Consider the following 15,286-nt stretch of genomic DNA (forward strand, 5'->3'; position numbering starts at 1 on the left):
GCAAATACTCAACTATATTTTTTTTTCATGAAGATCACGTTCTTTTAAGACATTGTGTAAATAATTTTTTAAAGCTACACCAGTTGATTTTTCTTTATTTAAAACAGTAGTCTTTCTTGTATTTTTTTTTGTCACTATCTAAGTTAACTCCAGGGGCTCATCTGGTGAGTATGGGTTTGGCACACCCAGGGTCCTGGGCTTGATATCATCATTCTTCCCTTTCTTGGTGATTCCCTTTTACTTTTCTCTCTCTCTCTCTCCCTTAGGGTAACTGGGGAATTTTTTTTTTTGGCTGGTGCAGCATAAGCCTCAGGCTTCCTTGCACCATATAGCTAATAATAATAATAATAATAATACATATCTGATTATAATTGAGCACTGCTCCATTACACTAATATCTTGTGTACTATCAGTTTGTACACTAAAAAAATACCAGCCTTTTTTACCAGGCTTTACATACCAACCAAGAAATATTGTTCAAGGTTCAGGCCTAAATGGTTGTCAGATGAACTAATGAGACATATGGCAGAGAAGAAAAATGCTTGGAATACATACAAATTAATGAGTGACATGGAAGCCTATGATAGATATAAGTTGGTCTGTAACCAAGTCACAAAGGAGATAAGGCAGGCAAAGGCAGATTATGAGAAATCCTTGGCAAAGGATGCAAAGAAAAACAAAAAAGAGTTCTTTACCTATTTAAACTCAAGAAGGAAAGGGATGAATCAGATTGGTCCACTGGATGTTGGTGGTTCAACAGTTGAGGATCCTGCTCAGGTGGCTAACAATCTAAACGAGTATTTTGCATCTACATTCACACATGAGGAATTATTCAGGAAGGGGAATGTCGTAGGTGAAGTAAACATTGGTAGTGAGCTAGATGATTTTCTAATAACTGAGAGGAAAGTGGAGGAGAAATTGTTGAGGATAAACATAAAAAAGGCACCTGGGGTGGATGGGATCTATCCAGTTATATTAAAGGAGGCAGCAAAGGAAGTAAGCAAACCCCCCAGCCATAATTATGAGAGCTTCTTTGGACTCAGGGGGAGGTACCCATAGACTGGAGATGTGCAAATGTAACCCCAATTCACAAAGGAGGATCAAAGGCTGACACAGATAATTATAGACCTGTTAGTTTAACTTTGGTTCCAGGAAAATTAATGGAGTCACTGGTTAAAGAAGCACTGCAGGATCATCTAGACAAGAATTCAATTATAGCTCAGATACAGCATGGTTTTGTTAAGGGCAGGTCTTGTCTGACCAATTTGATTGGATACTATGATGTAGTCACAAAAGAACTGGATGCAGGGAATAACTTTGATATTATATATTTGGATCTTAGAAAGGCTTTTGATACTGTTGCGCATAGAAGACTGCTGCACAAATTGGAGCAGTGTGGCATTTGAGGCAAATTGCTGCTATGGATAAAGGGATGGTTGAGTGGCAGAAGACAGAGAGTGGTAATCAATGGACACTGCTCAACGTGGACTAATGTTATTAGTGGAGTTCCTCAGGGTTCAGTGTTGGGTCCATTGTTGTTTTCTGTATTTATAAATGATATTGATGATGGTATATCAAGCTTAATGTCCAAGTTTGCAGATGATACAAAGGTTGGCAGGGTTGTTAAGGACACTACTGATGCTGCTGCAACAGGACCTGGAAAGGTTGAGCAGATGGGCTGAGAGGTGGCAAATGAAGTTTAACATTGACAAATGTAAAGTACTACATATGGAAACAGTAACTCCAGATCAACGTATCAACTCTGTGGTACTACGCTGACAGTGGTAGAGAATGAAAAGGACCTGGGGGTATTTGTCAGGCAGATATGAAGTTCTCTGAGCAGTGCAGACGAGCTGCAAGAGTAGCTCATGGTGTCTTGTCAATGATATACAGGAATTTTTCTAGCAGGGATAGGGATGTGATTATTCCCTTGTATAAGGCATTGGTCAGGCCACACCTTGAGTACTGTATACAGGTCTGGAGGCCTCATTTCAAGAAGGATGTAGAGCTGCTGGAACGAGTACAGAGAAGGGCAACAAGATTAGTGAATGGAACAAAGGGTTGCTCTTACAAAGAAAGGCTTAAGTTTTGCAAATTACAGAGTCTGGAGACTTGGCATCGGTGAGGTGATCTGATAGAGGTGTATAAGGCTTTGAATGGTTGAGCATGCTCAATGCCGATGGGATTCTTCCTCTTGCTCAGAATAATCACCTGAGAGGGCATAAATTCAAATTGAGGAAGGACGGATGTCGGATAGATGTGCGGAAATTTGCCTTTAGCCAGCGGGCAGTTGGTTTGTGGAATAGACTTCCATCACTTGTTGTTGAAGTTGATAGCCTAAACAAATTTAAGGCTCAGCTGGACAGGTATTTCGAATGAACGGAGGGGTGAAATGGGAGTAGTGGTTGTGTTTTTTTTTTTTTTTTTTGGCTGATGCTGAATAAGCTTCTTTCTTGCATCATATGCCCCTACAAATGTTAAAACTTATTTTATTATTATTAGTTATATGGTGCAAGGAAGCCTGTGGCTTTTGCTGCATCAGCCGGGAAAAAAAAAAAAAAAAAAATCCTGAGTTACCCAGAGAGAGAAGTAGAAGGGAATCGCCAAGAACGAGAAGAATGATGATATCCAGCTCAGGACCCTGTGTGTGCCAATCCTATACTTACCAGATATGAGTCCCTGGGTCTGCCTCTGCAATATGTAACAACCAGCAGCTCACATCTAGTGAGTATGGGCTTGGCACACCCAGCGTCCTGAGTTGGATATCACCATTCTTCTTTTCCTTGGTGATTCCCTTCTACTTCTCTCTCTCTCTCTCTCTCTCTTTTAGGGTAACTTATAACTTTTTTTTTTTTTTTTTTTTTTGGCTGGTGCAGCAAAAGCCTTAGGCTTCCTTGCACCATATGGCTAATAATAATAGTAATAATAATAATGATTTTGTATTTTCATACAAAAGGAAATTATTTATAATAATTTCCTTACAAATATTAAATAATTAAAAATAATTAGCATTATTTTATTAACAGTGTATTACCTCTGCCTTTACTTTCAGGATTGTTAGACGTTCCTATTTGAGATTTTTCCAGTTATTTTTAGTAGTGGTATTAATAGTGGCAAACAGTGCACAAAAGCAAGCTTATAAAAGAAAGACACAATATAGCCCTAGCAGCTTATGTGTCATTAAACTCAACAACAACAACAAGCTTATAAGCATCAACCCCCCCCCAACCCGAAAAAAAAGCAGCAGAGAAGGCATAATTCAAATAGCAGAAGACTACTATAGAGAATTATACAAGGAGCGAGGGAATGATACCAGCAGTGGGGAAGATGGATTGCAAAGTAGCAAGACATACGACATACCCGATATTCTTCCTGATGAGGTAGAACATGCGTTGAAGAAAATGAAGAATCGGAAAGCCCTGGGGGAAGATGAAGTTACTGTAGAGTTGTTAAAATTGGGAGGAAGAGACATAACACAAAAACTGGCAAGGCTCTTCACAAAGTGCATTAGAAAAGGTGTGATGCCTAAGCAGTGGGATAATGCAATCAAAAAATTTTGCTGCATAAGAAAGGAAATAAATAGGCTTTTGATATAAATCAAAATAAATAGGATTTAGAAAGGCTTTTGATACTGTTGCACATGGAAGACTGCTACACAAATTGGAGCAGTGTGACATTGGAGGCAAATTGCTGCTATGGATAAAGGGGTGGTTGAGGAGGAGAAGACAGAGAATGGTAATCAATGGACACTGCTCATCGTGGACTGATGTTATTAGTGGAGTCCCTCAGAGCTCAGTGTTGGGTCCATTATTGTTTTCTGTATTTATAAATGATATTGATGATGGTATATCGGGCTTAATGTCCAAGTTGCAGACGATACAAAGGTTGGCAGGGTTGTCAAGGACACTACTGACACTATGCTGCTGCAACAGGATCTGGAAAGGTTGAGCAGATGGGCTGAGAGGTGGCAAATGAAGTTTAACATTGATAAATGTAAAGTACTACACATGGGAAACAGCAACCCCAGAGCAACGTATCAACTCTGTGGTACTACACTGACAGTGGTAGAGAATGAAAGGGACTTGGGGGTGGTTGTGCAGGCAGATATGAAGTTCTCTGAGCAGTGCAGACGGGCTTCCAGAGTAGCTCATGGAGTATTGTCAATGATATACAGGAATTTTTCCAGCAGGGATAAGGAGGTGATTATTCCATTGTATAAGGCGATGGTCAGGCCACACCTAGAGTACTGTATACAGGTCTGGAGGCCTCATTTCAAGAAGGATGTAGAGCTGCTGGAACGAGTACAGAGAAGGGCAACAAGATTAGTGAATGGAACAAAGGGGTGCTCTTACGAAGAAAGGCTTAAGTTTTGCAAATTACAGTGTCTGGAGACTAGGCACCAGCGAGGTGATCTGATAGAGGTGTATAAAGCCTTGAATGGTTTAAGCATGCTCAATGCTGATGGGATTCTTCCTCTAGCTCAGAAAAATCACCTGAGAGGGCATAAATTCAGATTGAGGAAAGTCAGATGTAGGATAGACGTGCGGAAATTTGCCTTTAGCCAGCGGGTGGTTGGTTGGTGGAACAGACTTCCATCCCTTGTGGTGGAGGTTGATAGCCTAAATAAGTTTAAGGCTCAGCTGGACAGGTATTTTGAACGAACAGAGGGGCGAAGTGGAAGTGGGTTTTTTTTTTTTTTTTTTTGGCTGATGCTGCATAAGCTTGCTTTCTTGCATCAAATGCCTCTACTAATGCTAAATCAGAAATTGGAAATTATAGACCAATTAGCTTGTTATCCCACATCTACAAGTTATTCACAAGGGTCATTACTAACAGATTAGAAAGAATACTTGATGAGAATCAACCGAAAGAGTAAGCTGGCTTTAGGACAGGATTCTCAACTATGGATCACCTTCACGTAATATCACAGCTAATGGAGAAAGCAAATGAATATAAAACACCATTATGCGTGGCATTTGTGGATTATGAAAAGGCATTTGACTCCATACAGCATAAGGCAATGTTTCGGGCACTGGAAAGACAAGGCATAGATACTCCATATGTTATCATTTTGAAGAAAATATATGAGAGTGCTACCTCATTTATTAGACTAGACAAAGACAGTAGGAAATTTAAAATCGAGAAAGGAGTTCGACAAGGAGACACAATATCTCCGAAGCTGTTTATTGCTGCACTTGAGGAAGCTTTTAGAAGATTAGACTGGTCGCAGAAAGGAGTCAATGTGAATGGAGAGTACCTAAACCATTTACGATTTGCAGATGACATTGTGGTCATAAGCCACAATCCCAAAGAATTAGAGGAAAATCTTAATCAGTTATGCACAGTTAGTAAGGATTTTGGACTAAAGATGAATATGGCTAAAACAAAAGTAATGATGAACAAGTATGCCACGGAAAGGGAAATAATGATTGAAGGAGCAGTAATTGAAAAGGTGGAGTCATATACTTATCTGGGACAAGTTAGCTGTAATAATGATAAATGGCTGGAAGTCAAGAGAAGAATAAATTTTGGATGGATAGCATTCAGGAAATATAGTCACATACTGAAGAGCAATATTCCCAGTTTGTCTGAAACGTAAAATAATGAATAAATGTATACTCCCCACCATGACTTATGGAAGTGAAACTTGGCAGTCACCAAAAGAATGGAAGAGAAGCTGAGAACTACACAGCGAAGAATGGAACGAATTATATTGGGAATCAGACTGTTAGATAAGAAGAGAAACACATGGGTTAGGCAGCAAACTCAAGTAAAGGACATTCTTATCAAAACTAAAGAACTAAAATGGTCTTGGGCAGGACACCTAGCTCGAAGATATGATGACAGATGGACTAAGAAAATAACAGAATGGTACCCAAGAGGAGCTAAGAGAACCTGGAAGACAACGGCGGAGATGGACAGATGAAATTCATGAGTTTTTGGGTAGTAAATTGATGGCCAGTGCTTAAAACAGAAGGAACTGGAAAGTTTCTGGAGAGGCCTTCATCCTGCAGTGGATTGAAAATGGCTGATGATGATGAGTAAGACTTTATTTTATGGAGAAGTAATCAATTTATTAGGAGAGGGTTTGCATAATAGACTGTTTTTAAGCATCATTTGATATCTTTTCAGAAAGCAGTTAAGTTTATAAGCCAGGACTTCACTGTGATGCTTGTGATTAATGATGGGCATAATCGAATGGTTAATAATTAATTTTTTCAAACATCAAAATTAAATGCAAATTAGTCAATTGTGAAATTTATATCAACAGTCTACACTAGTCAATTATGAAAGTTTCATAATTGATTATATGCATATTAGTTATTATGAAATCAACGACAGTGGTGATCAGACAGAACTATATATAAATATATATATAGACTGAATGGAACTATTGCCCAAGGGTAACAGCACCTTATCTTTAGTTTTGATAACATCAGATCAAATGACTCCCATTTCATTTATTTACTTATTTTTGCTTTTTCAGCTTTCTTGTCCATTTTATGATCACCTGATTTGCATTACTTGATTATGGAAATGCCATAGTCACTTATCTTGATTATGTCCATCATTACTGTGGAACTATGAGTAGTTCCACAGTATCCTTTGTGTTATATTGTCAGATAACGTATATTTTTAATGCTTATAAGCTTGTGTTTGTTGCAAATGTGCTAAAAAACCCAACCCAGCAAACAAGTTTATGGGCACCAGATCAAGAATTGTCATCCTAAAGGGATATTTATTCATTTTACCATATGACTTCATATTTGCATTTAACTTATTTTTTAAAATATTTTAATCTCCATGCATTTTCTTACTTTCCACCATAGATAATTTAATTTGATCATCATCATGGGTCCAGACACTGTTCCCGTTGTTGTAACCCAGATGAAAACCTTTCGGGATTATGTTACACCTCATAAAGTGGCTCTCATGGTATTTGTAAAGGAATACTGTACAGTAAAAAAGAGGTCAAGAGCTTTACAACGAACAAATCCAGATCAGTCTACAGAAACAAATCAATGGATTTTATCAAATCAGCAAGAGAGAGATTTTGCAATAACAGCACTTAAGTTAATTCAGGTAATAAGTTGCCTTATTTTTGTTTGATTTGCTATACAGCTTCCTTCCTTTCTGATTGTAGGTTTCATAGTTATATATGTAATGGAAATATAGTTCGTAAAAGTTAAGAATATAAATGTGGCAAATAAAAAAAAATAATTGTTAACTTTTGATGTTTAGTACTGTTTTGGTGTTTATTCCAGTGGTGTACAATAGCCTGACGTAGCCGAGTGGTCAGGAACTGGAGTGCAGTAGCATGCACTCTGAGTGGACTGGGGTTCAAGCTGTGACTGCTAAATACGAGTAACATTTGTATTGATTGATTTATTGTAAACTTCACTGACCTGGTGGTCATGCTGGAGTAAGAACAAGAACTTTTCAGATAACAAATCTGAAAAACCAATGTTATCTGAAAAGAGTGAAGTTACAATGTAGAAGAGAGATAAGTTCCAATGTAATTTCCATCTCTCTCTTTCTCTTATTATTTCTGTTGGTCATGCATTCACAATATTCTCATGTATTGGTTCTGTTTCATCAGAAATTGATTGCTTAGATAAGTTGATGCATAAAAGGAAATGATAATACAATTTTAAACTATTGCAAGTGACATGATATGTTGTTTTGGATAATAGAATTATGTAATTGATGTCACCCTTGGGTCATTAATGATTAAACAAGTATATATTTTTTATTTTTTTAGATTAAAATAAGCTACTTTCAACTAAAATTATACTGAATTTGAAAATGATAGGCAAAAAAAAGTTATAGCATTTTATTTTTATGCAAGGTACACTACACTAGCATACATTTTATTATGCTGTTTGAAATACATTATTTCAAAAGAGAATGAAGTTTTATTAATTAAAACATCATATCATAACATTATGTAGAAATATTAAGATACAAAAGTGGCTAAAAATTCAATAGAATTATTTTTTTTCTGTCTTTTGCATAGTTTCACCTTCTCTACATAAAACCAATGATAATTACCTGTCATGACTATATCACTTACAGAAGCTAAGTTAATGGGGAAAAAACTTCAGATTGAATGTAAAATTGGATTTCTCTACTTTTATATTCTGTATTTTTTATCAACCTAAAGTTTTGTAATTATGCTTAAGTTCTTCCACCAGAAGAACTTAAGCATAATAAGTTACTATAGTTACACCAGTTAATAGATGTGAGTTGTCTTCATTTTTTATTATTTAGCAAGTTAGTTAATGTACACAGCTATATTTCAGGCGTGTTTAGTTTTTTTTTCTTAAATTCATTGAATTTTTTTTTCTTGTAATTAATAGAAGTGAAAAGTAAATACAGCAGACTCTCGATTAACCAGGACACTTCAAGATTCCAAATAAAAAAATAAAAAAAATCAACCAGAAAACATAAAATTCAAGTAATAACTAGAATAGGTATAAACAGATGTTTTGCAAGTCGTAAATAAGCGACAAGAAGTAGCATTATAAGTCGTCATTGGGAGATTAGTGTACCTGTTATCTTGTAACCCCGCTGTCTTCACACCCACTGCTCAAAAAAAAACAAACAAACCAAATGTTTAGTTTGATTTAGTGCATCACGTCGATTGTTGTGTTCCGTCGCACGGCAAATGGACAAATGTTTTTTCGTTATTTATGTCAGGGATGTCGGAATTTTTTTTATAGTAACTTTTTTTTTTTTGTTTAGAAATCGTGAAAATGATGGGCAAATGCAAGAGTTGTGCTTTCAATTAAACAAAAACTTGAAATTATTCAAAAGTTTGAAAATGGTGCATCCGCTAAATCTTTAATGAACCATTATCATGTTGGTGACTAAACCATATACGTCATCGTAAAAAATAAAGGGAAGCTATTAGATTTAAAATCGATATCGTAAAAAATAAACGGACGCATTGTATTGGACACACGAGTAGTGTGTGGTAAGTGTTTTTCGTTTTTTTATCTCTCGCCATACTTTTTACGTAGGTTGTTGACCATTTTTTCGATACAAGTAAGTCCCCGACTTACATTTCTATTTTTTTTTTTTTTTTTTTTTTTATGACTGAAGATTTCAAGTGAAAGGGACACACATTTCACCATAATGAAAAAACTCACAGAATGTGCTTTAGTAAAATGTGAGTGATAACAGTGAGTTTTTGCCTTAACCCTGTGAAGTTCTTTTCAGAAAATTTCATTTTGACCATTATCACGGTGCCGACTAAGAGAATAAGTGATAGCGGTACTAGTAAATCTACCAAGAAAAGGAAAGCAATCGAGTTGGATCAGAAAATTAAAATAATAACGATGTATGATGATGGCCAAACATTAACAAGTATCGGGTGGAATTCAGATTTGTCAGTGGCAATGGTGAACACAAAAAAGGAGAAAGACAGAATACGAGAAGCGGTCGGCACCAATGAAGGTCAACTATAATAATCAAGGCTACAAAATACATATCAGTTTTACAGTACAATAACAAATGTTTTTTCTTCCTTTTATGTGCCACTCGGGCTACTTCACCGCTGTCCCCAGATAAAGTTTTTAATTGAACTAATTAAAAATATATAACTATTTTTCTTCATTCTTCTGATGATATAGCAGCAATATTTTATTAGTCATTCCCTAGTTACGTAAAACTTGACTTACGTAGGAAGTCTTGGAACGTATCTCTTACGTATGTCGAGGACTTAATGTATTTTTGGATTAACTGGGAAATTGATTATCCGGGAATATTTTTTTACCATCTATCCCAGAAAATTGAGAGTCTACTGTATAGTTAACTCCTTATTCTTCCCGCCCGTTGGGAGCTTGTAGGCTTCTTTTCAGCTTTGCTATTTTTATAACACATCTTGTTAATTAAAAAAAAAAGGTTGTAAAATAAAACAAGTTACAGGTGTACTGTCATTGTGTTCTATATGTGGAATTCATCAGGTACATTATGCCTTTGAAATGTAAAGAAGCGGTACATTGATTTAGTTCTCTCCTATAAAAATGTAAAACTTTATTCGTTAAGATGGAAGTCTTGATGACTGCTAGTACCATTAATTATTATGAATAGGACATTTTCATAGATTGGGGAGCAACAAATTTACTTGGTCATTACAGTACTTGCTCATATAGTGGGGGTGGGAGGGAGGACGATAATCAGTCTATTTTTATATAACCAGTATATTTCATCAACTTATTGCAGAATAAAAAGTTCGGCGCAGTTATAATACTTGACTAATATTGAACAAATTGAATTAAAACCCATGAGAAGTTGTGATTTTTGCAACCAACGTGGTCGAGGCTTATTGAAGTAGGAAGGGGAGCGACATGAGGGCCATATGAGTTGGGAATCAGTCTCCAAAGTAAACCAAAATAATTTTTTGGTAGGTTTGTTTCGATGAATAATTAGTATTAGAAGTATGAAAATGATGCTAGGAAGCAAGGTTATACTGGTGAAATACCACTGCTTTGCTTATTGGAGGCTTGAAGTGGTGAAACCCATGTTTAGTCTCTAGAGCAGTGGGCTCTAAACGTTTTTGGTCGCGCACCCTTATCTTACTTAAAAGGACTAGCATGCACCCCAGAATAAAAAAAAAATTTTATAAATAAAAAAAAATATTTTTTTATTTATAAATCATTTACATGGAAGGCAATATATCCAAACTTACATTTATAAAATCGCATATAATTTTAAAAGATCACAAATAAAAAAATACAAAACAAAATTAAATTGAAGTGCAAGTACAAAATGCATGTACTTGGAAGTGCATGATTAAATAAAGCCATGCAATCAAACAAAGCTGCATATTGAAGTATTAAAAAACATTTATTTATAATTTTTATTTTTAATTACATTTTGAAAAAACAAAGTTTTCATAATTAATAAATATTGATTCATTGCAGATTATCTCGCACACCCCACTTTGGAGACCACTGCTCTAGAGCAAAGTTTCCTGCAGCCTCCCCCTTCTCCCTCAACCCATGCATGGTACTACTAATACTAACTAGTACCACTACTAATATGAATATAAAATAAAACTTATAATATAATACTAACGCTAGGTGGTAGATGGTTCTCATCAACCCGTGCAAAACCACCACTTTGCTTATAGGAGGCTTAAAGTGGTGAAATCCATGTTTAGTCACCAGAGCAAAGTTTCCGGCATCCCTTCCCTCCTCATCTCCTTCGACCCATGCACGGTACTAGTACTATATGTTTTGATACCTTTTGTGTTTGGGGTTTTCATAAAAAAAAATAAAATTAAATTAATTACTTAAATTATAACTTTAACTCAATAGTTTCTCTAAACTTAGCTGTTCAATTTATTTACAACTGCATAACATTTATTACTCTTTCACATGGTTTTTTTAAAGTACCTTTTCTCTCTATATATATGTAAAAATTCTTCACAATCAACACCATGTTCACAAGTGTTATCTAACAACACATTCAAAGCATGCATGCATTTAAAGCTGATACTGCATTAAAACTACAATTAATCTGTGAATTTCTTTTTTCCAAAGAAATTGTATGGAAAAACGAAATAATACTTGCTGGGTTTTTATTTATCTGATTTTAATGAAATTTTGTTTTGCTCTACAAATCTTTCTAAAAGAACTAAATATAAATTTTCATGAAAATCCATCCACTGGGAGTAGAGTTGTTACCTGCAAATGGATGGACACGGTGAAAACAGTAGGTTCTTGGTATGTATATATGTGAGTGCACCTAAAACCCTCAACTAGTTATTTAAAAGACTGCTGCAACTGACTGAATGGGGTTTACTGTTTGTTTGAAACTGCTGTATGCAGTAGTTTTTTTAATTTGTGGGCCAACAAAGATTCCTTCTTTGTGTTTTGCATCACTCAAATTTGGAAACCCTTAAATAGCTAAAACCATCACTAATTTTCATAAAAATATTCATCAAACCCTCCTATATTTGCTGTGAAAGAAGTACCCAATGGCTCATATTTGATATTACTTTTCCCAGGAATCAATTCACTCTGCTGACTAGCAGAGTGAATTGATAGTTACAAGGAGGTCCAAAAATGTTTGAAGGGGCCCCCCCCCCAACTATTTTTTTTTTTAAATGCAGGTATCCTCACTCATAAGCACGTGTATGGAGTGTGCCCAGGCACTCCCTAATGTCTTAAAAAAGTGGTTTTGCATTTTAATTTAATTGTATGATACACTTTTTAAATTTTAAAGTATGGATTTATGTATTATACAATAAATGCTGAATTGTGTAATATAGATGTTAGAAATATATATAAAGGCCATGTTTGCTTGCAGCATGCATTCCCATTACTGCAGGGCTGTATTATCTTGTTCATTGATCAAGAATTAGCTTTGTCAGTTAATTACAGTGAAGTGATTGAGGAATTTAAGTTAATAACACATAGTGAGTGATGTCTCATTCTCTAGAACAGGAAGATTATGGAACCTTAATCTGTTTTTGTCAATTTGGGTTAGCTCATTATCTGGTTAAAGATAAAGATCATGAAAATTGACTATCTTTCTTATACACGGTTGTTAATGACAGTAAAGACAGCATGAAATATGAAGTTTGTTGAGCAGTGCAGATGGGCTGCCAAGGCAGGTCATGGAGTCTTGTCAATGATATGTAAGAATTTTGCTAGCAGGGACAGGGAGGTGATTTTCCCGTTATACAAGGCAATAGTCAGGCCACACCTAAGTACTGTGTACAGGTCTGCTTGCCTCATTTTAGGAAGGATGTAGAGTTGCTAGAACAAGTACAAAGAAGGGCAACAAGATTTGGTGAGGGGAACAAAGGGGGTGCCTGCAGCACCTGGAGAGTAGGCACCTGTGAGGTGATCTGATTGAGGTGTATAAGGTCTTGAATGTTTTGAGCAAGCTGAATGCTGATGGGATTCTTCCTCTTGCTCAGAGTAAGAACCTTACAGGGCTGGGGCCCTTCCTTAGCCAGGTGGACAGAAGCAGCAGTGCATTGCACACGCTTCTTGATTTGATCGGGGTTCGAGCCCGTGACCACCAAATACGGAGGATGCAGAAAGGTCAGGGAATGACCACCGCATATACCCGGAGCAATATGGCCTTAGTTGCTAATGCTCCTAAAAACCAAAAATAACAATAAATAACATAACCTTACAGGGCACAGTTTCAAATTGAGGAAAGACAGTTGTAGAATAGATGTGCGGAAATTTGCCTTTAGCCAGCGGGTAGTTGATTAGTGGAACAGACTTCCATCTTTTGTTGTGGAAATTGATAGCCTAAATAAATTTAAGGCTGAACTGGACAGGCATTTGGAATGAATGGAGGGGTGAAATGGGAGGGTTTTTTTTTTTTTTTTTGGCTGATGCTGCATAAGCTTGCTTTATTGCATCATATGCCTCTGCTAATGGTAATCTTCTTCTTCTTCTTTATCTTCGCCTTCTTCCCACGTTTATATGGGGTCAGCATTTCCGTCCTTAATTCTTTTCCTCCATTCCTTCCTATCCTGGGCTTCCTATCTCTTTTAAATCCTCTGCCACCTTGTCCTTCCATCTCAGCTTAGTTCTCCCCCTCTTCCTCTTTCCTATCACCTCCAACTTTTCACACCTCTTCCCCACATACTCCTCACTTCTTCGTTCCACATGTCCAAGCCACCTCAACCTAGATTCCTGCATTTTTTTTACTCAGAGGCCCCACCTTAACCGTACCTCTGATGTAGTCGTTTCTTATCCTGTCCTTCCCCGTCACACCACACATCCATCTTAGCATCCTCATCTCCGCCACTTCCATCTTTTTCTCCTGGGCCATTGTAATCACCCATGTCTCAGCACCGTACATGCGGGTCTAACCATAATTTTATACACTCTTCCCTTCATTTTACAATTTACTTTCTTATCACACAGCACCCCACTCATCTTTCTCCAGTTCAACCATCCACATTGCACTCTATGCTGTATTTCTGCACTGAGTCTTCCATCCCTCTCAACGTTCGATCCCAGATACATACATTTCGAAAGTAATGCTAATGCTAATACACCCCGTTATCATTACAGCCAAATTTAGTATTTTGTCTCATTTTTTAAGTTTGTATTTTTTAAAGTAAAGTTTGGTTGTTAACTTTAAAAAAATAAGTTTAGTTAAGTTTTGGTTTCTTTAGCTTGTTTGATGAATAAAAATGTCCTTTTTAATTGAGTATTCAATAAATGTTTGCCTTTAAAAAAAAATAAAATTCTCTGGGTGCATACCTAGAGTATATGATGACAAGGCTCTCATCATGTACTCCCTTCTATCGTGTCTGGGCAGAATTGCAGACACTTTCAAATTCAACCCTAATTCTCAGCTTTTGTTCAACAGTGACCTGTACTTGTTAAGTAATTCTGCTGGTCTCCTACTCCTAATATCATTAGTGCCAACGTGTACAACTATATCACCTTTTGTGCCCTTAAAAGATGATATCTGGGAAGATGATATCTGGTTAATGATATCATTAACCTTTGCCCCTGGCAGACATACCCTGGTCCTGTTCCACCTATCCTTTTTACAAAGAATGTTTCCCGTTTCCCTGACGATAGAGTCACCAACAACTACTAGTTCCTGTGGGACCAATGTATTCTGCCTTGGGGGTTGCCACTGTGTTGCGTGATGACCAAGTGCAAGCTCTGGCATTGATGTGGGCAGCTGAGAGCCTGATGGGCCGCTCAATTTAGATCTCACGAGGGCATCCACCCTGTCCTTCAAACTCTCATATAGGCCCATAACAACGCTGAGTTGTCGCCTGATTTCCTTACACTCCTTACATCGCGCACACACAAAGACATCTCCCATGGCAATGTCATGTTCCGTTCCAGAGAGTTCGGCAAACATTTCACAAGTTACACATTTTTTTAGGCTGTGATGCGTTGGAGAATTGGCCTCCTCAGTTCTCCCCCGAGTCACAGCACTCCTGCCACTTTGTGCCCGTTGCTTTGCTGCTCTAGTTTGGGGCATGATACTTTAAATTAATAAAATCAATAAATTAAATTAATTAAATGTCAATACTATGCTATCTAATAGAAACAGTGAGGCGTATTACTCTATAAATTATACGTTAGAGCTACCTAACTACCTCAATTAAAAATTTGAATTCCCTACCACTATATACAAAAACAGTGGCTGCAAGATTCGAACGAAATAACAGTTTTACGTATATTAAGTATTATGTATATCTACAAAAACTGTTTATCTAAATTAAAATAAAAATAACCAGCATAACTATAGCTATAAGACTACGTATTAAGTACAATATAAA

General features: G+C 36.6%; 1 protein-coding gene across 3 annotated transcripts in view; it reads left to right on the top strand.

The window, feature by feature from the left end:
- The window catches only part of ida (anaphase promoting complex subunit 5 ida), a 435,748-nt gene that overhangs the window by 828 nt on the left and 419,634 nt on the right, over positions 1 to 15,286 (top strand). For all 3 annotated transcript variants that reach the window (XM_090371999.1, XM_090372001.1, XM_090372000.1), the window contains exon 2: positions 6,831 to 7,083. In XM_090371999.1, coding sequence (XP_090228125.1) covers positions 6,853 to 7,083 — 231 coding nt within the window. In that variant the 5' untranslated portion in view covers positions 6,831 to 6,852. The remainder of the gene's footprint in view (positions 1 to 6,830; positions 7,084 to 15,286) is intronic.

Source organism: Mastigoproctus giganteus, chromosome 4 (assembly GCF_048544385.1).
Source record: "Mastigoproctus giganteus isolate SK-2022 chromosome 4, ASM4854438v1, whole genome shotgun sequence".
Lineage (NCBI taxonomy): Eukaryota > Metazoa > Arthropoda > Arachnida > Uropygi > Thelyphonidae > Mastigoproctus > Mastigoproctus giganteus.